The 25580-nt window shown below is 45.8% G+C and overlaps 2 protein-coding genes across 5 annotated transcripts in view; both read right to left on the reverse strand.

The window, feature by feature from the left end:
* TOM1 (target of myb1 membrane trafficking protein) overlaps positions 1-8344 on the reverse strand; it is a 38343-nt gene extending 29999 nt beyond the window's left edge. Inside the window, exon 1 of the mRNA XM_036252370.1 lies at positions 8093-8344. Within this exon, the coding sequence (XP_036108263.1) occupies positions 8093-8144 (52 nt within the window). The 5' untranslated portion in view covers positions 8145-8344. The remainder of the gene's footprint in view (positions 1-8092) is intronic.
* A 3134-nt stretch (positions 8345-11478) lies between these two features.
* The window catches only part of HMGXB4 (HMG-box containing 4), a 31964-nt gene continuing 17862 nt past the window's right edge, over positions 11479-25580 (reverse strand). For 3 of the 4 annotated variants that reach the window (XM_036252153.1, XM_036252156.1, XM_036252154.1), the window contains 6 exons: positions 22298-22379; positions 21277-21341; positions 20052-20157; positions 19444-19613; positions 14074-14196; positions 11479-13596 (listed from right to left, as the gene is read on the reverse strand). In XM_036252153.1, coding sequence (XP_036108046.1) covers positions 13552-13596; positions 14074-14196; positions 19444-19613; positions 20052-20157; positions 21277-21341; positions 22298-22379 — 591 coding nt within the window. In that variant the 3' untranslated portion in view covers positions 11479-13551. The remainder of the gene's footprint in view (positions 13597-14073; positions 14197-19443; positions 19614-20051; positions 20158-21276; positions 21342-22297; positions 22380-25580) is intronic. The other variant, XM_036252155.1, reaches the window with a different exon arrangement.

The following is a 25580-nucleotide window of genomic DNA, read 5'->3' on the forward strand; positions in this document are numbered from 1 at the left end:
CCGAGCTGTTGCACCAACCCTGAAACCACTGATCTTCAGATTTCTTGTTAGGAAGCAAAGCATGAGGGTGGTGGGCTCAGCCTGTGGGGGCTGGGTCTCCCGACAGCCCTTGTGATGCGCGGGGTCTGCTGCCCTGGCCTCCCCACGGGACTGCCCGATCTGGAACCAGAGCTGCCCTGGCCTCCCCACGGGACTGCCCGATCTGGAACCAGGGCTGCCCTGGCCTCCCCACGGGACCGCTCGATCTGGAACCAGAGCTGCCCTGGCCTCCCCACGGGACCGCCCGATCTGGAACCAGAGCTGCCCTGGCCTCCCCTCCCCACGGGACTGCCCGATCTGGAACCAGAGCTGCCCTGCACTTCGCAGGTGCTAAGTCGTCAAGATGCTGGGTGGAGGCCCGGCCCGGCCCTTCTCCCCACTTCCTCTTCTCACCAGCCCTGGCCTCCAGCCGGTCCTGTCCTCCTTCAGGCTCCTGGGCTCCACCGGCAGTGCCCCTCCCTTCCTCCCCTCCCCCACCGGGGCTCCCTGTGGAGCCTGCCCTGACCCGGAGGGTTCACTGGGCAGCAGCATTCAGCACAGACCACACTATAAGCTCTGTTTAGCGGAGTTGTTAACTCTATAGAAGTGACTTCTTTGTCTTTCTCTCCCATTATGCTGTGAGCTCAAGTGGAAGTTACAGCTCATGAATCATCAAATTCTCCACCCCAGACAGGACCGGGTGTGTGACAAACCCGCTGTAAATGTTTGCTGAGTGACTGAATGGAGGATGAGGCCACATTCATCAGGGCAATAAACCTTTATAACACTTCAGTGTAAATGAAATATCCCCAGCCTTTGGCCCCCATTGGTTCCTTAGTAGCTTCTGTGTAGAAACACCAATCTTTCTTCACATTGGCAGCCCTGTGGGTCTTGTTAGAAAGGGTCATGTCCCTCCTTCCTCTGTCTCCCTTGCTAACACCCTGGGCTCCTGTGAACACTCCACCCTGGACATGTCCCTTAGAGGCCGGCTGGGCCACCCGCAAGTGCGCTGTGGGGACGCGCTTCCCTGCTCCCGCTGGACAGTACTTGCACGAAAGCATCTGGAGCTACATCAGATATTTGTTAGCTCTACCGCACGGAGCTGACTCCAAGAGTCTCTCCACTGGCCCACAGAGCTTGGCTCTTCTAGGCTCCCTTGCAGCTAGAAGTGGCCCTGAGACCTAAGCGGGATTCTCCTGGGCAGCTCCCGGGGAAGGCTTTGCTGTGTAGATCACAGAGGCAGCTGCAGCTGGCGGCTTCTGTGCTTCCTGCTCCGGGAGGGCAAGCACAGGGACGAAACCCATGTGCTAAAGGAGGGGGCGGGGAGAACCGAGAAAGAACCATCATGACCAGACTCATTCTAGACAGACTCATTCCAGCCATTTTCACTCAGAGGACATCCAGCAGGTCCTTTTCAGGGAGGCAACGGGGCAGACAAGGGAGGAGTGTGCGATCGGGCAGACACATCCCAGGTCAAGTCCTCACCTGAGCACTCACCAGGGGTGTGACCGTGAGTGAACGCTCTGGGCCTCCCTCCTCCTGCGTGGAATGGGACTAACCAAAGCACGCACCTTGCAGGGTTGTGTGAGAGCGAATGAAAGAATGCATTTTATGTGCTCGGTATCCTACCTAGTACACGGCAAGCACCCAAACTTTATGGACCACAATTGCAGAATACCTCCCGCAGCCAGCGAGCTGTCTTGAAGGCTACTTTTCAAACGAACGTCCCTTTCCAGACCTAGCTTGGAAAGTTGCACCAGTTTCCTAGGTTGCTGAGCAGTCTTTCTTCAAAACCCTGCCTGCCTCTCCCCTGTCATTTTGTAACCACAGGTCACAGAGGAACTCCTAAAATACTCCACAGAAGACAACCCTCATGTCCCAGCTGATGTAACAGCTAGAGTGGCCCAACTGAAGAATAGTTCAGTTAGGTGAAGAAGGGTTTTTGTTTTTTTAAAGATTTTTTAAACATTCGTTTTTATAGAGAAAGGAAGACATAGGGGGAGGGAGAGAGAAACATCGATGCAAGATCAGGACACTGACTGGCTTTCTCCCGCATGTCCCCCACTGCGGATTGAGCCCCCAACCCGGGCACATGCCCTGACTGGGAATTGAACCAGCAACCTTCAGTGCTCAGGGTGACACCCAACCAACAGGGGAGGTTGTCACACCGGCCAGGGGAGGGAAAAAGGGTTTTAAAAACCTATCCAGGTAACAGGGAGCAAACTGAAAGCAGAGACTCGAAGTGGCTGACCCAGGAGCATGAGACAGGCTTCCCTCCTCCGCCAACCTGTAAGTGCAAAGACGTTACTGGTCTCAAGATCGCGATCCCTCCATCCCTCTCTCCCTCTCTCTCCCTCTCTCTCTCCCTCTCTCTCTCAGGGGCTGGCTCGTGTGGTCAAGTCCAAAATCTACAAGTAGGCCTGCAGGCTGGAGACTCAGGGAACAGGTGCAGCTCAGGTCTGAAGGTCATCTGCTGGCAGACTTTCCTCTGGCAAAGGCCAGTCTTTCTTCTATTAAGGCTTTCAACTGACTGGCTGAGGCCGACCCACACTATAGAGAGCAATCTGCTCCACTCAATATGAATCTCATCTAAAAAATACCTTCAAGAAACATCTAGAATAAAGTTTGACCAAATATCTGGGTCCCATGGCCTAGCCATGTTGACACACAAAGTTAGCCCAAGGGTTTACATTAACCAATGCAAACAGGTTCCCATCCAACAGGGGATAACTCTGTGCCTCCTTCAGTTCTCCCAGGCTCAGCCTATGTGGTCTGGCCAGCTCCTCCGTCCCCTCCTGCTCCGCCCCCCCCCCCCCCAGGCGCGAAGCCGAGCCCCGTCTGGGCCTGCGCGCAGTGTGGCTCTCCACGGCACTTTTCAATGCTGCCAAGTTTCCTGTGTCCATCACGATGTAAGGCCCTTGAGGTTCTGTCACTTGCCCAGGGGACACAGCAGGGAAGGGGTGGGGCTGGCATTCGAACCTGGATCTTCTGACGTAGAAGTCCAAGTTCTGACCCTATTCAGACTGCTTACATCTGAAATGTGCTACCTGGGATCATGTCAAATGGGCTCATGGGCAAATGTAAAGACATTTTTAGAGTTACAAATTTAATTTAATGTGAAATAGGAAAAAAACATGAACTAGCTCATCAAAGTAATGGTTTCATGGATATAATTACACAGGATGTGGCCAAATTTAAAAAGACGAGCCAACAAAAAGAACCACCATGAAAATAAAACTGCAGGCAGCATGGGCGGACCCACACCATGAGGGCGGTGCCTGAGCACAGGGCCTGGAGCGCGCTAGCCTAGACTGACGCCTCCTGGCCGAGCAGGTAAAGAGTTAACTGGTGCTCAATCCCCTACTTCTCAGGGCTGATGGCCTCAAGCTCATTAGAAGACACTGAGGGTTTTTGTCTTTTTTCACCCCCTAAAACCAGAAGACCGGAAACCCGGCACTTGACTCCTATTTCTTTTGAGCTCAGCGAGGGAACAAAACCTATTCATCAGCTCCATCCACAGGGACAGTCAAAGGCTCTAATTCCCAAGTGAGAATCGGTTCTCCCCCACACCCCGAAACCTGACCTGTCTGTGAATGTGGCCGCCACCCAGCCAGCGCCTGCTCATTCCCAGCGATGCCAAGACCAACACAGGCTGCACGAGAGTCAGGGCCCTGGGTTGGCCCCAGCAATGATGGTCCACAGTGAAAAATCACCATGGCCAACAGTCGCGCAACCCACTGTCTGGCAGGCACCAAGCCCAATGCTTCACAACAACCCCAACTGATAACATGCTATTGTTATCCTTATGTTACAGACAGGAAACCGAAGCAGAGAGAGGTTAAGTAACTTGTCCCAGGTAACAAAGCCAGTGCAGGCTGAACCAGGGGCTCAGACTAAAGAGCTCATCCGGGACGTCTTACGCCTTACGACGTGTAGTATGTGGCTCTTGGACTCAAAGCCCTTTCTCAACACCATTCCCCGCGGGTCTCAGGAGAGACTTGGGCTCTAACCTGGCTCCAGCACGTACAGATTGACGGAGGACAGAGCTTCTCCATGGGGGGCTCTCTCCATGGGGGGCTCCCAGGGCACTGTGGGAAGTGGTAGAGATTCTGGCTCAGGGTGCCCAGGGCAAGCATCCCTGGCATGGCTGATCTGGGATCCCACTTTGAAGACACTGCCCTCCAACATTCTGCCTCTGGCCAGCTGTTCTGACTCAGAGACCAGCAAACTCAGAACCTATGTGCCAAATGCAGTGTGTTTTAGTAGGGCCCACCAAGCTAAGAATGGTCTTAACACCTCTAAATGGTTGGGGGGAAAAAAAACAAAACCCAAAGAAGAAGATTTCATGACATGAAAATTACACAAAATTCAAATTTCAGCGTCTATAAACAAGGTTAGAGGGGAACAGTCACGCACACCCATGGACACACGAGGCTGCTTCTGCTTCTGCGATATAATGGCAGAGCTGGGCAGTTGCCACAGAGGCCATGTGGTCCCCAAACCAGAAGTATTTACTATATGGCCCTTTATAGAAAAGTCTGCAGAGACTGGTCTAGTCTACCCCGCCAGCCAGTGAACGAATCCTCTTTATAGCCTCCCTCCCCTCTGGCCTCTGCTTTCACACCTCCAGTGATGGGGCACTCACTACCAAACAAGGAAGCCAGTTCCATCTCTGAAAGGTGGCAGGGACGGCTGTCTATGTTGGTGCTCAACTCTGTCTGCTGTCACATCACACTACCCTCCAAGCCCGGTGGAATCGGTTCTACCACCCCCCCCCCCCCCAGTGGCCACCAGTTTCTCTTTTCCCCCTAGTATCAGTCCTCTCCTGTCCCCTCAGCCGTTCCTCACTGAGCCTCTGGGAAGGAGAGGGAGACAGAGGCATTGCTACGTTACAGACAGGCATGGGCAATGTGGAGGGAACCGGACAGTGAGGAACAGAGCTGGACACTGCTTGAGTGTCTAGTTTGGTTTGTAGCTCATCACTCCCAAAATGGCACCCCATAGGGCCCAAGGTGTTCTCTCCCTAGTGGATATCTGTGGTCTCTCGTCCATGATTCCTTCTTGGGGCTCAGCTTTTGTGGCTCCAAGGGCAGCTCTCCCTGACTTTCCCCCTCTCTTATCCACTCAGGGCTCAGCCTTAGGCTCTGAGATCTTCTCCTATCACATCCAGCTACCCCCTGCCCCCAATTACTGGGGGCTGGTCCCCAGGGCTGCCCATAATTATAGTCTCTGCTGGTTTGCAGCTTGCTTTCATGAGTCAGTTGGGTCTCTGGCTCAAAGAGCCAGGGGTGAGCTGACAGCTAGAAATGGAAAATGGATTGCTGGGTTGCCTTCCGACATCTATAAAATGTGGCCAGTAAGATGTGTCCTCAGATAATACCTTGAAAGGGTTTTGAAATCCTTGGGAGAAGATGGCTGTCAACACTGCCCAATACCAGTTCTCTGGGCTGCTTTCAGCCACCGCCTGCTGCCCCAGGGAAGCGCACCTGTTGAATGGGTCTGAGAAGACCTCATGGATGAGGTGATGGTGCCCGGGGCTTTGAAGGATGCACACAGGAGTAGGCTGAGGGAACAGCATCAGCACTCTGAATGGCACCCAGATGAACAGCATTAGAAGCCACTGTGCTCAGGGACACCAACTCTATGAGGCTCTACTCTCAATAAGGATGGAGCTGGTAGACTTGAGAAGAAATTATTTTACTCCTGCAGTTTACAGAAATACAAGCAGCTAAAACTAGGTCACCAAAAATCATAGAAATCAGTGGTATTTCTGCCTCTTCATCTAAAAGAAAAAATATGGAATACTGAGGGCATTAACTCAAATGGCAGATACTCTTCATTTACTTTTACAGCCTCTTCTGCTTTGGTTCAAATCTTAGTGGCTCTGGGGAATTCATCTCAGCTTTCCCATCATTTTTCTGGTGGTCCTGCGTGAGTCACATTCTCCAGTTTCCCCTCTCTGGGCCTCAGTCTCCTGTGTAAGATGAAGGCAATGGGCTGGAACAGAGGTTTTCAACATATGGTTTCCAATCCAGTGGTATTAGCATCCCCTGGGAACTTGTTAGAAACACCAATTCTGGGGCTCTAACCTAGACCTACAGAGCAGGAATCTCTGGGGGGTGGGGCCCAGCCTGTGCTACTTTCATTAAGACCTCCAAAGGCTTTAGACTAGAGCCCTGGGTTAGAAGAGCCCCAGGGTGCCCTGGCCTGTTTGGCTCAGCGGTTAGAGCATCAGCCTGCGGTCTGGAGAGACCCGGGTTCGGTTCCCGCGGGTGGCGACCACTCGGTGTGTCCCTTTCACATCCATGTTTCTCTCTCTCTCCCTCCCACTCTATCTGAACAAAATATCAAAAAATGTCCTCGGTGAGGATAAAAAAAAAAGAGTCCCAGGGTAAGGACCTTCCAGCAGCAAAACTTGGTTAGTGCTCGAAGGTATTAGTTTTAGCAGCATTCTTTGCACAGAATATTTCATGCTGGAGGCAGGCAACCCTTCAGGGTAAGAGGAGAAGCTGTTTTCTTGGACCATCTAAGGTCCAGAGTCGAGGTGAGCTTTTCTAGAAAGCCTCAGGAACAATGAGGCTGACTTGGACAGATTTTTTAAAGTAGTAAGCCTCACACCACCTGGCATGTGATGAAAGCAGTCATATCTGTAGCTGGAGAAATACAGATGAAAGAGAGCTGCCTTCTCCTTTCAGCTCCCAGACAATGACTCACTGGGTGTGTGAGTTGTGTGGGAAGTGGGGTGGTGGTCCTCAGAGGGCTGGTACCCCTCTCTGGTCCAGGACTTCCTGATGTATAAATTCTCTACTGCCTCTCCCTCCTGGAGGATGCGATTACAAAACCTGGGAGGAGCCACTAACAGCCCCAGTGGCCATCACAATACAGAGCTCCTTAAGTTAGGTTTGGCTTCCAAGACAGTAAGAATGGAAAGAATGTCTCATCGCAAAGGCAGAATTTTCCCAGCCTGGATTTCAGGCTAAAAACCATCAAAAAGATGAAGAGAGAATTTCACGAACTGCCTGCGGCTTCCTCATGCAAGGAGGTACAGCCAGGCCGTGTTGGGCAAGCGTCGCTGGGGGCCTGGCCTGGGCCCCCCTCCCCACGGTGTGAGACCCACTGTCCAGCCATTTCCAGGGGCTCCCGAGCCTCACTTGGTGGTATCTTGGTAACAGTGATAATAAATATGGCCTCTTTCTTTTATACAGCATCGGCAACGTGCCAGGCACCGTTCCAAGCGCTTTACGTTTATTAACGAGTTCAATCTCCCCAACCACCCCACGGAGACAGGGGCCATCATTATCCCCTAATTACAGCCGTGGAAACCTCGCCCGGGGAGGTCACGTCGCAGACCTGGTCAGTCTCGTCAACAGGGAGTTAAGAGGGGCAGGAGAGCTGGGCTCCGAGCAGGCCGGTGTCCCCCTCACCGAGGAACAGGGAGGCCAGGCCAGGGCTTTCTAAGATCGCTCCCGCTCACAGCGGCGACTCCATGCGCCGAGCTGATGCTGGTGGGCGAGGGCGCCAAGGCAGGTACGTCCTGCGACCTCCGGGGCTGGCCGCCTCGTCCGGCGGGGGCCCGGGCCCGGGGGAGGCAGGGCTGCCTGGGAGAATGGACTTCTAGCCCTTCTCAGGTATCTGTGTCTGGAGAGCCCGCCGAACCAGGAAAGCGACGACAGAGCCCAGGCGGCGCGACCCGGGCTGGGAAGCGGAGCACGAAAACGCAGAGGAACTCAACCACTGAGAATCCACGTAGTCCCTTTAACCCTCCAAACTTTCTCCCTGGATTCGCGACCCCAGCAGCCGCACATTGGCTGAGCCGACAGCGGACTCTCCCTCTATCTTTACTTATTGGCTGCCGTAAGCATCCATCACAAGCCGAGGCTCCCTAATGGACCACGGTTTTTGTCAATCAAGGTGGGCGGGAGGCTGGGCGGGGCCAAATCCGCGAGAGACGCGCCAGCCTCGTTCCCCTCCCTGCCTCCCGCCGGTGTGTGGCTGGGGACCTCGGGCGCCCCGAGGGGGCTAAGGCCGGGCGCGGAGCCCTGCGACAGGGCTGGGCGAGGCTTCGGGGACTCACCGATGCGCTGTCCCACCGGAGAGCTGAACGGGTTCCCCAGGAGAAAGTCCATTGCCACGGCTGCCGCTTCCACCAACCCGTGATATCAGCTGACAGCAACCGCCAGCGCCGCCGACCCGTCACGTGACACGCCGGATGGTCCGCGAGGAGGCGCCAGTGGGGGCGGTGCGGAGGGAGTCTGGAACTTGACCACAGGCCCCGCCCCCGACGAGGAGGGTCGGCACTCGGAGGGGGAGGGCAGTGACCTCACTGAGGCTTACTGGCCCTCGACGGACGTCACGCACGACGTCGGGCGGTAGGGGACCCGGGGGCGTGGGACTCTCTAAGCCACGCCCTCCGGCTATTTACTGGCTTAGGGGCGTGGCCTGACGTTCTCCTAACACACCTGGGAAACCCGGCCTCAGACCGGAGAAGTGACTGGGTAAGGTTACAGAGCATGCTCAGACTACAGCGCTCTTTCAACTGTCTCAGCCCCTGGGACCTCGCTGTGACTACATCCCCACCGCGGGCGTAGACATCCTCTGTGGCCTGTTGTCTCCCTGCCCTAACAGGACTCTTCCTATTTGAGGTCGAGGTCTCCCAGCTGCAAGTTGAGTCCTGCTTGCAGCCCAGATTCACTTTTCTCAAGTAGGAGACAAGAAGAGCCAGGAGTTTGAACTCGCTTGACAGAGAGCCAACTCAGTGAATTCGGCTTGGAACAGGCTAGAGCTCAGGATAGCAGAAAGCACACAGGTGTCGCGAGTGGTGCCTGGGTCCCATTAATTTATTGTGTGATTCAAACGGCTTCCCATTTTCTCTGGATGCTGGAATTAGTTCAAGGACAATCGACTTCTTTTTTTAGGTCATAGGTGCCTTTGAGAATTTGAAGCCACGAGCCTTTCTGAAGAGAAAAGGCAGAATTCTAATATAACTTCAGGGAGTTTCTGGGGTCCCTGAAGTACAGCTGTTGACCCCAAGTTAAGAATTGACTCTCAAAGGCCTTTCCCAGCTTTGTAGTTATATCTTCTTCAGGCTTCCAGTCTGGACCATTTTTTAAAAAATCCTTACTGTGGATATTTTCCTATTTATCTTCAGATAGTGGGAGGTGGGGGCGGGGGGAGAGAAACATCAATGTGAGAGACACATCTACTGGATGCCTCCTGCAAGACCCGACCAGGGCCGGATGGAACCACAACTGAGGTACGTGCCCTTGACCAGAATCGAACCCATGACTTATTGGATGGTGGGCCGATGCTCTAACCGCTGAGCCAAACCAGCCAGGGCCAGTCTGGGCCAGGTTTCAAATATGTCATCTGCATTTGATATCTGGTCTATTGGTTATGTTTTTTTCTTCTAAAGACTCCAGGATACAGTAACCACTGCTTTGGTAGTTTGGGGCTTTAGTAATTTATTGATCAAATTGTTTGTGTGTGATTCTTAAATTTGAAAGGATAGTAAATCGCACAAATTTAGGATGATGGAAAACCTAATGTGAACTTAATCACTTCTGTGTTAACCTGTTTAAGAGCTGACATCGCTACTGTACAATATAAAAACTTTATGGAAGTTATGACTGTGCTTTGAAGTGTTTTAACAATGCACGTGAGACTTATATGTCCTTCCCCCTACTAGTCTAGATGCTCCACGAGGGCTGGAATACTGTCTAGTTTGCTCACCACTGTTGTCCAGCACACATGAAAATTTAAATCAATCTACTTTTCAATAGTGGTTTTTGGACAAGGGGAGAATGCACATTAGATGAACTTCATGTCAGGTACCATCCATATTTTTCTTCATTTAAGAATACTGCTTGGTTGTGTGGGGTCTATTTAGCATGAGCTTCCTTTGGATTCTTCCACTAGTTTGTGTGGGATGACTTATCTGAAGTTCTTGCCTTCCTGCATCACTCTGGTTTAAAGTGATTATGGGCAGAAGATCTTGGCTTTGCTGCCAAGAACAAAACAGCCATAAGGTGTATCCTTCATAGTAAAAGAGCAGAAAAACCATGTACCCCCCCAAACAGGGAGTGAAATCATATTAACTCCATGTAAACAGAATACTACATAGCTTTTCAATGAGAAATGGAAGTGTATGGATTTTGTCAACCCAACAGATAGGAATATAAGCGGCAAATATTAAGTGTAGTACAAAACTGATTAAAACGGTTTTAAATGTTTGCTAACAGAAAACAAACTTTTATTAAAAAGTCTGTTTTAATTTTTCCTTTTACATGTTTTAGCACTATTAACATCAAATGCCTTTCTGAAGGTAAAAATGTTTAGGTCCCTGAAGATTGACATATTGCATAAATGTAATGTAATCTATTATATCCTTTAAGTACTGTTAGACAAAAATCAAGATACTTTGCCTACAAAGTTTAAAGGCAATAGTATGACAAGAAAAATGAGGTATCATAAAATTCAGCTAGGACAAAAGGACATTTGAACAATGAAAAGGTCTCAGAGGTGTTCCTACATTTGCACAATACTGTAAATAATAGTGTAGAAGGATTCTGATGAGTCACACACACAGTCTGACTTTGAAAGTGGCTTTGGGATGGCAGAGAGCGAGGCTTTGGGGTTGGCTGTACCAGTGTGCTTATTCTGGCTTTGCCATCTATCTACTAGCTGTATAACCTCAGGAAAAGTACTTTTCTGCATTTGCCTTCCTCATTTGTAAAGGGGAATAAGGCTTTTGGGAGGGTTAAGTTAGATAAAATAGGAAAATTACTGTCTATAATAGTCATTCAGCAATATGATGATTTCTTTCTTGCTGCCTCTCCATAAGAAGTTAGCCTTTCAATCATAGTATTTCACTATTTATGACTATTAACGCCTTGTGTTTGCATTGAAATTTTTACACCTTGAAAGGTCAAATCTCCATATATTAATTGTTCACAACATTACTAAACATTCATGTCAGGCTGGTTGGCTGCTGGCTTACAGACAGGGAAGTGACATTAACACTGTTTTACGGATGGGACTTTGATGCCTATAAAGACTAAGTGACTTATTCAGTATCACTGAGTTAGGACAGTACTGAAACAGCATGAGATATATTTAAACACATGACTCAGATGTGAACCTTACACAAGGCTGATGTTTTCTTGAGTTAGGGTTACACAATAATGTACATACAATTTTATTTGTCAATGAGCAGAGCTACACTTATCAGTAATTGGGTTTGTAATTTGCAAACAAGAGAATGTGAGACTCCACAATGTAAAAGTTAACAGAAACAGAGTAAAGATGTATGATAGAAAAATGGCTAAAATCAGAAACTTGACCTTTATTCCAGATGGATTTTTTTTTTAAAGAAAATTATGGTAGGATATAGTGTGAAAAACAGATTTAATAATTTCAGAGCAACTTTGGTTGGCAGCAGGGAAAAGATAGCTGAGACTGTACTATAAATATTAAAAATGTGATTTTTAATAATATAAGTACAAAATTTTTATTTCTTTATACAACTGTAATAGAATTTGGATCAAACCACTAGGATTTATTTTAAAAACAAAATAAAACAATGATATAAAAACTGCAAGAAGGTCTGAATCCAAAGTTTTCCCTCTAATAGTACCAAATACCACAGGTACAGGTTATTATACAAATGTGTACAAATTTTAAATACAAATACAACAGGACTGGATTTGAAAGGAAAACAAACAAAAAGCAGGTCCTCATCAGGATTTCATTAATGTGTACACATGACAATGGTAGGACTGACTCCTTTCGGTACTAAGCCGTGTCTTCAAGACCCCTCCCTCCTTGATACCCTGTGTCAAACAGGAAACTTGCATGGGTACAGATGAGGCATGGTACAGGTTCTAACACACAAAATCAAAACAAGATTTCTGTTCTTGATTTTGGTTCCCAACTATTCCCGTTTCCTTCTGCTTCCCCAATTACATCTCAAAACTGCTCCGAGCTGAGAAAGGCATTCAGCAGCCAGAATACCTTCTAAGAAACAGCCCCGTGACCACACTGGTGGGAGAAGGGAAGGCATTAAACAGGACTCGCTGGCTGCACTGTCCTCAGCCTCCACTTGGACGCCGGGAGCTCCATCTAGCCTGGGAAGAAGGCAGGTACCTCAGAGCTGGCGTTGGGCAGGGATCGCACACGTTTAAAAACAACCCTGAAGTGCTCAACTGTCTTCTTTGGAACTAGGAAACAACAGTCTGGTTCTTTGGAAATAAGGGCAGCTGGGAATGGAAACATTCCTTTTTATTTACTTTCTTGACATTATTGAACTATAAAGAATTAGAATCCTGACATAATGATTCCTTTGTGAGGCACAATACCTTAAAATGTAGATGATTTCGAGTTTTCAGAGGAGGTCAGAGGAAGGAAGGGAGGGAGAAATAACAAATCTGTAACTTCCACATGCTGTTGCTGGTGGAGGCTTTTGTTATTAAATTATATATACAGAAATTTACAGGATAAATTAAAATCTAAGAGATTTTAAAGAGTTAAATACACATAATTAAAACATATTCACACGCGCACATAAATAAACCTACATGAGAATCAGTTACTTTTTTGCAATTCACTTATGTGTGGAATGCAGAACACTGTATTTGCCCACCAGGGGAGCCAATAAGATGAACCCAAAAATCCCACGGGGCACAGTTCATCTTTACAGCCACCAAGCAACTAAGCAGAACCTGGGAGGACTTGGGGCTGAGCCAATGGAAGATGCCAGCTCTTCGTTCTGCAGGCCAGAGATTCTGGATCAGCTCACAATGTACGCGGTTCACCTGGTGGCACTGACAGCTGGACCCTTCTCAAGGTGTTCATGCTGCCGGGACTCACAAAACTCCTCGGCCCTTGCTGAGGCTGCCAATGATTACGACACATTCTGAGACGTGGACACCTGTATAGCAGGAACTGGAATGAACTCCCTACTAGGCTCACCTACGCCACCGCAGGAACTGTCAGATGGGAACGATTAGATCACCTCCCACCTAAGACACTTCAAGGTGAAAGGCTTTTTGCACTTTCAGCCAACTGGCATCTTCCCATAATCTGTCCTGTTACACTTCGGACTGTGAGACAGGTAAGGCAAATGGTCAGTGATGGGTCTGGAGGTACAACTGAGCTTGGGGAAAAAAATCACATTTTAGCTGTCCATAAAGAGATGCACTTGGCACCCAGAACAAGCCCCCAGCCCCCAGGTTTCATTGATTTTTAAGGCAGATTTGTCCACCACAGGAGAAAAAAGAATACCAAGCCCATATTCATGCCAAGGTTTCCTCTTGGCTAAACCTTTGCCATTTCATAAAATTATTAAAAGCGAAGTAGTTACAGCCCTATCTATATATTGTACATTATATATATATGTATATATATATATACTTTATGTATATGTATATAAAAATTTAAAACCTACACCCAGTGGCCAGTGAAGGGATCTGGAACGGTCATATATACACAAACCAGCAACGGGGTAGGATAAGGTTTCTGTCCCAGGATTCTCTGCTGTCACAGTCCAGGCATGATGTAAGCAATGTTGTCTAGTGTATTTGACTGCAAAACAAGGGGAAAAGGTTCAACTAAAGAGTACTAGACCTTAGTTCCTTGACACATACTTCTTTGTTTAGGGGAGAGAGATGAGAAAGAAAAACCAGAATTTAAGAAAACAGGGGGAATGAAAATGACATCTTGTTGTCTGTTATGCTAGAAGATTTTCTGCTGACTTCTCCCACTGATCCCAGGAAAAAAGAGGCAGAGGACTCCTGCACTTGCTTAGCATGTAGGACAAACAGGAGACACAGGCGTCACGGTGCCTCCAGGGCTCGAATGCTTCCCTCCACAGGACTATTTCAGGGGATGGCATGTTTTGTTTCACTGATGGCATGTTCTTGGGCCAATACATGAAGGGATCCTACATGCTAAATGCCAGGCAGCCTTATGAGCTTGTGCCTGACAGAGATCTTTAAGACGGCCTCTCTGGCTCGCAAGGGTTCTGGCTCCCAAACTCCAAGGAAAACAAGGAAAACTCACCAAGACCTGTTTGGGACAGCCATTCAGTTCAGGTAGTTGTGTGGTCAGACATGCCAAGGGGCCGAGCGCACAGATGATGGAATCCAGAAGCACTGACAAGCTGCCGGACACAGCCACCATGCCCTGAAAGGAGAGCATGAAAGGGGGTCGGTTGAAACTGGAGTCACACTCCAGACGCTCCCTCCATGATGTGGTGGACTTCCTCACATTCTGTAAGTCTTAGGCAGTTCTAGGAAACTTGCAGCAGAAATGGAAGGTATCTGCTTTGATAACTCTGTAAGTTGTTTAAAAGAAAACTTTTACAACACAGTCCTAGATTTCTTTGCTATATTCCTTGCCCATTTTACCCTCTATGCGACCTTGGGTTAGTCACAAATAGAAAGAAAAAAGTGCCTATACTTAGGAATAGTAAAAATGCCTTCCCTACTCTGGAGAGCTGCTGGGAAGATTTGTGGAGATCATTTTTTTATGAAGGCCACAAATACAGCTCATGCAACAACTGTGAGAATTCTACAGCCCTACACGTTAATATTTAATATAAACATGCACTTTTCTGGATTGCTTTGTTCACTCTCAAAAAGAAGAAAGTATGGTTCCTTCCAAATTTTAACATCTTATACAATTCATATTGTCTATATCTCTGTGATCCCGAGATAAGAAATAAGATTGCTAAAAAAAAAAAAAGAAAAAAGCCCTGGCCGGTTTGGCTCAGCGGTTGGACTGTTGGTCTGTGGACTAGAGAGTCCCGGGTTTGGTTCCCGCTAGGGGCACGTCCAAAAAAAAAAAAAAAAGAAAAAAGAAATAAGATTGCTGACTGCAAATACCGCTGCCCAGCTCTTGTCCAGTCCGCTTCAACTGGAAGTGCTGAGGCCACACCACCTCGAGCCGCCGAGCAGAGTCCTTCAGAGACAGAGCTCTGGGTCACGCCTGCTGGGGCCAGGAGCTGGCTAGTCCACTCCGTGTCTGTGCTGGGGCAGGCTGCTCCCTGGGCTGTGCCTGTAAAACAGACCACTAACAGCGTCTGTAGCACAGGGGATTAGTGAGAGAACAGACAGGAAGTACTTGGCATGGAGCCTGGTACATGGTACGTGCTCAAAAGTATCAGTAATTATTACTGTTACCAACATCTTAATCTCCAAAACTGCATTTCTGGCTACCTGTTAGGTCTCTCATTTTGGTATTGCTCAACCTCAACGTGCTATAATGAGAAATAACCGACCCCTCCTCCTAGCACCCCTTCCCACTGAAGTCACCAGCATTCACACAGCCGCTTAGTGTCAAGGCCTCGCCATCACTGACTTTCCCGTCCCCTCACCCTCCCTGTCTAATGTCTCCTCTCCCACTTCACAGGAGGCAGTGCGGGAAGGGGTCAAGAGCATGGACCTTGAGCCGCCGAATTCAAGCCTCCATTTCAGCACCTAGAAACTGAACTTCAGAGCTAGTTAATTATCCTCTAAGTCTGGGTTTTTCTTCTGTAAAATTGGAGGAACAAAAATTCTGCCTCACGAAGCTGCAGTGTGAATTAAACAATAGAATCCTTATAAAGCACTCAGAACCAAAGCTGGCTCAGTAACCATTCAAAGAATATTAGCGAATTAGTAATGTTATTCCATTACTTTTGCCTTACAGTTAATTACAGCTCATCTTTATGTTTGACTCTCCTAATGGATTATAAGCAATTTGAGGGCAGGAATCATGTCCTATTTCTTTTTACAGCCTCCCAATAACTAGTGGTGGTACCCATATACACTGACCAGATTAATTCAAATCTTTGTCATCTCTAAACCAAACTATTGTTACAACTTCTCCCCAGTTCTGGTCTCTCTTCACTCACTAAATAGAAGCTATGCTCAGAGAAAGCCAAACGAGAGCTCTGATCACATCCCTTCCCACACAACTGCCCGCAGCTCGAACGACCAGACACAGACACGCCAGGGGGCCCCGGAGGACCCTCTGTAATCCGGGCTGTAGCCTTACTGTTCAGTCTTCTTCCACCTTATACATTGGATGTTCCAGTTTTTCACTATTTTAGCTGTAAAACCCTTTTTCAAATAAGACCTTAAGTGGACCCCAATATACAAAAGAGCTAAAAGATCTGGTTAAAGTGGGAGTGGGTTCTTACTGGGCTTCCTTTGACCTGTTTCTACAGAAGTCCCCGAGGTTGAGAACTGAGGTACTTGGTTTTCCTGCTTGCTGTCTCTCTCCAACATCTCCATGAGACAAACCACTGCTTACCTATCCTTCCAGCTCCAGGTGCACAGCACCTCCCTCTCACAGCCTGACTCCCCTGACTCTCGCTGTTCTTTTCTTTAAATGGATTTTATTTATTATTATTAAAAAGACATTATTTTCTTTATTGATTTTAGAGGGAGAGGGGGAGAGAGATAGAAACATCGATAAGAAAAAACACTGATTGGCTGCCTCCTAGCCCCCGCACTGGGGATCGGGCCCACAACCTAGGCATGTGCCTTGACCAGGAATTGAACCAGCAACCTCTCGGTGCAAGGGTCGACGCTCAGCCACTGAGCCACACCGGCCGGGTGCTCTCTCTGTTCCTGACCACTACTCTGCCTCTGCTGGCACAGGGCAATGGAAGGAGGATAGGTCTGAAGTGAGACAGCTGGGCTCTGTCACGAATCGTCGTGTAAACTTGTACTAGTCACTGCTGCTTCTTTTTAAAATATATGTTTTGATTGACTTTTTAGAGAGAGGGGAAGGGAGAGAGAGAGAGAAACACTGATGTGAAAGAGAAACATTGATTGGCTGCCTCCTGGGCGCCCCCTACTGGAATCAAGCCTGCAAACTGGGCATGTGCCCTGACCAGGAATTGAAGCAGGACCTCAGCCACACCGGCTAGGCCAGGTATTCAATCTTTAAATGAGAAAATTATATAAAATCAGTGTTCCTTAAAGTGCAGTACGTAATTTCAGGTGGCACACAGGTGAACATTAATTACTCTGATAGACATCCATTTTGATGTATATCAGGAAAAAGGAATATCACACACATGAAATTGAGGATATCATTGTGAAAGCATGGACAGACTTATTTAAATAAAACTATCAAGTAAATAACAGTATAAGTGGTACATGGAAATTGCAAGGATATATGCAAATGTTAAAGTCTTGGAAAAAGTGGAGTAGAGGGGGAAATGGGAAAGACTGCTAATGGGTATGGGTTTCTTTTGAGGATTATGACGATGTTCTTGAATTAGATAGTAGAAATGGGTCAATAATTCTGTGAATATACTAAAACCCATTACATTCTATATTTTAAAAGAGGAGACTTTATGGTATGTGAATTACATCTCAGTAAGACTTATATAAAAACAGCAGACTAGAGATTCTGCAAAATTCTTTTCCTTTTTGGTCACTCTGCAAATGTAACTCATAGCAACTGCTCACAGAAGCAGGCTTCTTGTAATTTGCTAATTATGTATCTATTCTCTCTCTCCAATTAGACTGTAAGTTTTCTGATGACAGGAAATAATAAGGAAGCTATTCAGATTTTCTCAACCTCCAATGTTTTGGAATAATGTCTTATACTCAACAAATAGAAATATGAGGAAAAATCTGGAATATGGATAGTGCATAAAACAAATCATTTAAATTCTAACTTTTTAGGAAACATAACAATGTCTAAATATAAAAAAATAACCAAGGATTTCAGAATATTTTATTCTGGAAATATCTATATCCATTCAAACATCAGCCCACATAAAGTGCTCCAGTGGTTTTGATGTATCTAGACTAGACAACTGTGATAACTGCTAAATTTTTTAAACTAGTCAAAGAATTTAGATATAACTTCGTCTCTGGCCATTGGCATCTTATTTACTGAATAATAATTCAACTTCCACAGAGAAGCAAATGAATGGTTTTATATTCCTACCATAATTTTTCAGCTTAAAATGGCTTTACTAGCTGAGACGGATTTCTTTTTTTTTTATCCTCAGGCGAGGACATTTTTCCATATTTTGTTTAGATAGAGTGGGAGGGAGGGAGAGAGAGACAGGCGTGAAAGGGACACATCAAGTGGCTGCCACCTGCTCAACCCAACCAGGGCTGGGGACAAACCGCAACTGAGGTACGCGCCTCTAGCAGGAACTGAACCCGGGTCTCTCTGGACCAACACCCCAACCGCTGAGCCAAACTGGCCAGGGCAGCTGAGACTGATTTCTATCCCCCCAATATTTTTATTGATTTTTAAAGAGAAAGAGAAAGGGAGAGGGCGAGAGAAAGAGATGAGAGCACAACATTGATCAGCTGCCTCCTGCACACCCTCTACTTGGAGATCAAGCCCATAACTCAGGCATGTGCCCTGATGGGGAATTGAACCAGCAACCTTTTGGTGCATGGGACGACACCCAACCGAGCCACACTGAGCCAGGGCTGAGACTGAGTTCTTTGCTGAAATGTCCTATTAGAACCCAGTGGAAAAATGAAACACTATGCAACTGAGTTAGCCAAGGGGGCAATACAATTAGAAATTGAATATGGTAATAGAAATGGAACATGACAGCTTTGCAGGTTAAGTGATTTAGAAGCTGAAAAGTACAAAGATCTCTCTAGGGCACACTGCATGTATAATTCAAGTCCAGCGCAGAGTAATGAAGAGCTTCAGAACCTCAATTTCCCTATTTGCTATCTATTTTCAAAAAAGTAGAGGATTTCCTGCCCTGGCTGGTTTGACTTAGAGGTTAGAGTGTCAGTCTGCACACTGAAGTGTCGTGGATTCGATTCCCAGTCAGGGGCACATACCTGGGTTGCAGGTTCAATCCCTGGCCCCAGTTGGGGTGGTGCAGGAGGCAACCAATCAACGTGGTGCAGGAGGCAACCAATCAACACCACATCGGTGTTTCTCTGTTCCTCTTTCCCTTCCACTCTATCTAGAAATCAATGGAAAAATATCCTCAGGTGAGGACTAAAAAAAAAAGTAGAGGAACTCTTAATCCTCTACACAATCTAATCTGTCTGCTGAAGACTTTGCTGGAAATGTGCAGAAAAACTCAAACTGTCTTAGAAGTACAAGTGATCAAAACTTCCATGGGATGTGTACTCAGTTTTCTCAGTGCATTTAAAAAAATAACAAATTACAGGGTTATATGTCAATTATATCTTAATAAAGCTGGGCAAAAAGTTACTGGGTATTCTAATTTCTTTTTGTGCTGTTGTTTCAATAGGGTGTTATTGGTGTAAACTTTGATTCCAAATCTCTAGGTGTTTCTATTACCATGTCTTCTGTATCACTGCATCCTAAACACCTGCCTAATCTAGCATAGAGTAGCTGCTCAATGCATGTCTGTGGAATGAGTGAATGGATTCAAATGATGTCAGACACTGGAGTCGTGCTGCAGACAGCTGTGCTCACCTCTGTTTCCTGCAGGCGGTGTCCGATGAGGCTGAGGGACTCTCCCAACAACTGCAGATGAGCAGCAACATCAATGGGCTCTGTCTCAGGGGCTTTGGCCGGTGAGGCAGGTAATAACATGGTGGTGGGCGGGGACTTCTTTTGGGGTGACAGCACCCCTACCGAGCAAGCTGAGAACAGAGACGAAATAGAGAGACCAAACTATCTATGGCCTTGAACACCACAAAAATGTCCTTCCTGATTTTCCATTTATGAGCTATGCCAGGCATTGGCAAAACTATGGACTGTGGGCCATATCTGGCTCATGACCTATTTTTGTAAGGTCAGAATAATTTTACATTTTTAAATGGTTTAGAAGAAACAAAGAATATGTGACAGAAAAAGCACATGGCTTGAAAGGCCTGAAATACTCATTCTCACTCTTTTACTGAAAAAGTGCTGACTTCTGATTTATATTTTCTAAATGCCCCTTTCAACCTATCATGCTCTGTAACAGACCGGGGTATCAAGATCTGCTTCCAATACAGGCTGTTCTCTTAACTTCTCAGTTAGGCAGAATTCACAGAGCTCTAGGGAAAAGCAAAGCTGCAGAGGGATGTGGCCACTACCTTTTACTTTCATGGAGCCTTCTGAGCTGGATGCTTTTCTTTTCACCGTTGTAGCTTCTGCTTTGTTCTGTTTGTGTTGCAAATACTGAGCTTTTTGCTTCCAAATCTGCATCAGATTGAGGCAAAATAAAATCAATTAAAAAGGAAAAGAAAGTGAAAGGTTAAGCAGTCAATGAAGAAAAGAAGTCAATGCTAACTTTCAGGCCCAGGGGCACTGAGCAGGCTTCAGACAGCGATGGCGTCAGGTCTTGGTAGAGGACTACAACAGTCCTCAACGCGAATGGTCAGACGTCAGCACTGATTTTAGATTTCTCTAAGATCAAAATGTAAATCCTGGAGTAAACTAACATCTGGCTCAGTATAATGTCCATGTGATTTAAATATTTTTTCTAACCTGCTGGTTGGCAATACCAACAGCAGGGTAACAGTGACATGTAAAACAGAAACTAAAAATAAGCTACCTGGGTGAAAAATATTTTAGTTGTTTTACCCAGATGAGCTATACCTTAGAACAACAGTTCTCAACCTGTGGGTTGCGACCACTTTGGGGATCGAATGACCCATTCACAGGGGTCGCCTAAGACCATCAGAAAACACATATTTCCGATGGCGATTCATAACAACAGTAAAATTACAATTATGAAGTGGCAACAAAAATAATTTTATGGTTGGGGGTCACCACAACATGAGGAACTGTACTAAGGGTTGTGGCATTAGGAAGGTTGAGAACCACTGCCTTAGAGCAAGATGGTAAGTCCAGTTCCCAGACCACCATTGTGCCATCCCACTGGAAAGTGCCTATGACTCACACATGACTAGTTATCACGGTCTTACCAGCTTCTTCACAGCAGGGGACACTATTTGGTAGTGGCTGATGAGGATGATGGCCTGGAACCTGGTTCCCTAGTAATCACAGTATCCTGGTTTTCTTATTTAGTGACTATTAAGTGGATGACTTGTCTCACTTCTCAGACCATGGCTGACTAGTAGAAAAAGGGACTTTTTCTTTTAACACTCTAATCACTGCCCAAGTTAGGCCATCTTTTGGCTCAAATATAAGGCTACTGGAAAAAATGAGAAGAGGCTGGCACCAGCTAGTGTTAATGCCCTTTACAAAACCATTTTCCATTAACTTGTCATTGTTGGCTGGGTGGTCTATAGGAGAAGCACGCATATTGGAAGGCATAAAACAATAAAAAAGGTGTTTGTAAGAAAGTGTACTTACCAGTTTGTCCTTTTCTGGCAGTTGCTTCCACACCTCAGCCAGCTTTTTACTAAGTTCCCCAAAATCTGGCATAAAAGAGTAAAAAACTCAATAAAATAAAGGTTTAACTATTGACAAAGCAGAAGATTGATGAGAGCAAAAACTGGAAAAAGATTCTGAGAATCAGATTTAAACAGCACAAGATTCTTTCAGAAAACCAAACCAGCTCAACCCAAACCCCACTGGTCGTCTTCTTTTCTATAGGGCAGGGGCTGTTTGGATGGTGGTGATGTAGGCTCAAATCCTCACGCATCCCCTCTCCAGGGATTCATTCCTTAAGCACCTTTCTGGTGTCTTTTAATTTGATCCCACAATACAGGGCTTATCAACTTAGTGTAAAGACAATATGTGGTGCAGAATCTGAGAAAAGATGGGATTTTCCGGGAGCCCTGAGAACGCAGTGGGAAGAGGGGCCCCGCAGTCCTGAGAGTCCGGGGCGGCCGCCCTTCCATCGCACCAAGGTCAGGCTTCGGGCAGCACGCCCCAGTCGGGACGTGACTTCACCCCTGCCTCCCAACAACGTGGTGAGAAGTTCGGGAAGCTATTTACCTCTCGGGAAAATGGGATTATTGAGTGCCTTGTCCAAGGTCCGCGGCGCAGTGTTTTCCTCACCTCGCTCACTCTAGCACAGAGGTGAACGATGTAAGTCATCGCCCAACTACGCACCTGAGGGCAGTCTAAGGAAAAATCAACTGCAGACTCTTGGAAATAAGCAACTGCATATTTATGTACTGAGCTTCATAACATTTAATTTTACTAGTTTCCATTTTTTCAATTTAAGAGATATCAACAAAAAGCTATCACTTTTACGGCTGGGGTGAACTAAGATAAAAATCTAAAGTGACCTGCAGAACTGAGGAGAAAACTGAGACTTGGGTTCCTTTAATACTACGGGAAGCCGCCGCCTCCGGACTGAAATAGCTGCCCTGCGTCAGAGGCACGGATGGAAAGTCAAAGGGCGAAGGGTCAGAAACGCTCTTACCTATGCCGGGGTGGTCGGCCACAATGGTCACACGGTACTCTTTACAGAACACCTGGTAGGCTGACATGTTCTTCTTTTTTGGCTGGTGCCACATAAGAACAGAACAGGGTAAGACTTGATTAGAACACAACTTGAGTAACCCTGAACCTATGGTCACAAAATAGGAACGATACCCCCTTTTTCATCAAAGAAAGTGTCTACACGACTAACCAGCATTCTGGACAGGATAATCCATTTACTCCGTCACTTCTCACTCAGAGATGACTATCAGTCTCGCTTTTCGAAGGTAAGAAACACATGCTAACTCATGTTTATATGTTTCAGACTTTTGTAGCTGCGTGATCACTACTTGTAAAGCCCTCATTTTTCCTGTACACAATCCCGTGTTATGTATTCTTCCAGAAATAAGTGCTAAGAAAATCCTCTCTCCTGGGATGTCACTTGTCTCATCTTTGAAATAACAACCACATAATTAATTTCCCTTTAAACTTTGAAAGCCAAGAGCCAAATCTATATTCTTTTTGTTCCTGTGTTTGATTTCTAATCTTATAATTTCCCTGATCCTGCTTTTACTGTCACTTGTAGTTTAGCATTATTTTGTTGTTCACATTCTATGGTTTGAGGTGAGGTAAATAAGTAACTGAAGACGATTCTTCAGTAGTCAATGTAAGATGAACCTCTTTCGTTCCTGCAAACCACTCTCCACTACTTACAACATGTTTGTTCTTCCCTGTATTTTGACAATTCCAAGAGCAAAGCATAATTTTTGAGAACAGCCAGTTTAATGAGGGATATTTAAAACAAAAGATTATATTATACATTGCTATGCGTTCCATTTTACAACTATCCATAGACCAAGAGAAAAAAAGTTAAGTTTTCCTACATGAAAATATATATTACATAGCACTATTCAAACCTTTTATTTGAGGATGAGAGAAAGGAAACTCAGAAAATAGTGACTTGCTTCGATCCTACAACTAAGCTGAGTGATAACACCAGAATGACTACAACCTATGTAGCCTGGGCTATACATTATGAGCCAAAGAAAGAAAGTATGTTGCTTCCTTGCAGAAGAAGTTACTATTTAAAAAGAAAAGAGCATCCCTTTATAATCCTTATCTAATAAACCGAGATGTGTTCAGGGTGGCTTTCCTTTAAGATCTCATCTGTAAGCATCACAATACGCTGATCAGTCCCCCATCTCCTCCCAAGACAGTCCTTTCTGGTCCTGCAGTTATTAAGACATGAATGTTTGGTGATTTAAGTTACTGGGAACTTTTGTTTGCCTTACATGTCAGATTTTATGACCAAAAACAAACCTACAAACAACAAAGTCCTGTCTCTTGACTTCAGAGTTGCATATTGTTTTCAACCTGAGTGCACACTTCATTCACCTTAGTTCTTAATGTTGTTTTCATAAAATAACTACCCTCAAAGGCCAAAGACTGGCGGAGACTGATGACAATAAAAAAGCTTGTGTGATGGCTCTGACTTGAATTCCAAACGGAATTCTGATTTTTGAAGGGTGACCAATGGTAGGGGCATTGGAGAATAGATGAAAAAGGGGAAGGGATTAAAAAGTTCAAATTGCTGGTTATAAAAACAGTCACAGGATGTAAAGTACAGCAGAAGGAATCTAGTCAATAATACTGTAATAACTATGTATGATATTAGATGGGTCCTAGATTTATCCAGGGGGTCACTTTGTAAATTACATAAATGTCTAATCACTATGTTGTACTAATATAATATTACTGCTAAATTATATGTCAACTGCAATACAAAAATTTAAACATTTTATTTTACTTTTTTTTTTATTTATCCTCACCCGAGGACATTTTTCCTTTTTTTTTTGTTCAGACAGAGTGGGAGGGAGGGAGGAAGGTAGAAAGGGAGGGAGGAAGAGAAACATCAATGTGAAAGGGACACATCGGCTGCCTCCTGCGTAACCCAACCTGGGCCAGGGACAAACTGCAACCGAGGTACGTGCCCTTAGTGGGACTGAACCCGAGTCTCTCTGGACTGCAGGCTGATGCTCTAACCGCTGCGCTAAACCGGCCAGGGCGAAAAATTAAAACATTTTAATTTGAAATGGAAACATTCTTAACTCCCAAACCATTTTGAGAAATGAAAACATTCACGATAACTTTCAAAGTAAGTGCTTTCAATGAGATAGCACTTCCTTGGATATAAAAAATGTGGCATGGCCCTGGCCGGTTTGGCTCAGTGGTTAGAGCGTTGGCCTGCGGTCCAGAGAGACCCGGGTTCGGTTCCCGCTAAGGGCGTGTACCTCAGTTGCAGTTTGTCCCCGGCCCTGGTTGGTCGTGCGGGTGGCAGCCACTCGATGTGTCCCTTTCACGTCGATGTTTCTCTCTCTCTCTCTCTCTCTCTCTCTCTCTTCCTTTCTCTCCCTCCCACTCTATCTGAACAAAAAATGGAAAAGTGTCCTCGGGTGAGGATTAAAAAAAAAAAAAAAGTGTCATGTTTGTTACAAATTCAACTTCAAAAATTTTAAACTAACCTTTTTAAACAGCTTATCCAAAAGCCCGACATTTACTGGAGTATGTGATGAAAGAGTAATTTGTGGAAGTCTATACATAGCCACATCGCACTACTAAATATTGAGAACAATAGAAAGAATATGTGCTTGAGAGAGTTCATAGCTCATTTGGTCATATTATTAAACATACAAGGAGTTTTAACAATGTTTCTCAAACACGATATAATAGTGTGAAAGGTTTAATGCTCCCTATTCCACAAGGCTATCTTATAGCTGTAGAAGAAACTTGACAAAATTAATCACAACTCCTGGCCAGTATATTAGATCCAAATCCACTCACTGAAGAAAGGGTTCCTCTTATACCTCTTATAAAAGAATTTATTCAATTAGGTGGAAAATAAGTTAGCATTTACTGAGTACCTGTACTGGGTAAAGTGGGTAGTTAAGAGGATGAACTAGCATTCTAAGGCAGTTCAGCAGCACAAAATAGTAAAAAACACATAAAATTTAGAGTTTAAAGGCCCACCATGTTTTCCCAGCTTTACCTTATACTAATTATTTGATCCTGAATAAAACATGAGAAGTGGATAGCTCTTCTGATATGTGATATTAAAAGTATTTTAATGACAAAGAAAAGCAGAGACTTTAGGAAAGATTTCAATAGTAACACAAAAAAGTAACCTATCAAAGTACTCTGCCATTCACTTATGAATAAATATTTATTAGAGTATCCACTATTTGCCAGACATTGGGAATACAGCCAAGAAGCACACACACAGACAT

Source organism: Molossus molossus, unplaced genomic scaffold (assembly GCF_014108415.1).
Source record: "Molossus molossus isolate mMolMol1 unplaced genomic scaffold, mMolMol1.p scaffold_m16_p_10, whole genome shotgun sequence".
Taxonomy (NCBI): domain Eukaryota; kingdom Metazoa; phylum Chordata; class Mammalia; order Chiroptera; family Molossidae; genus Molossus; species Molossus molossus.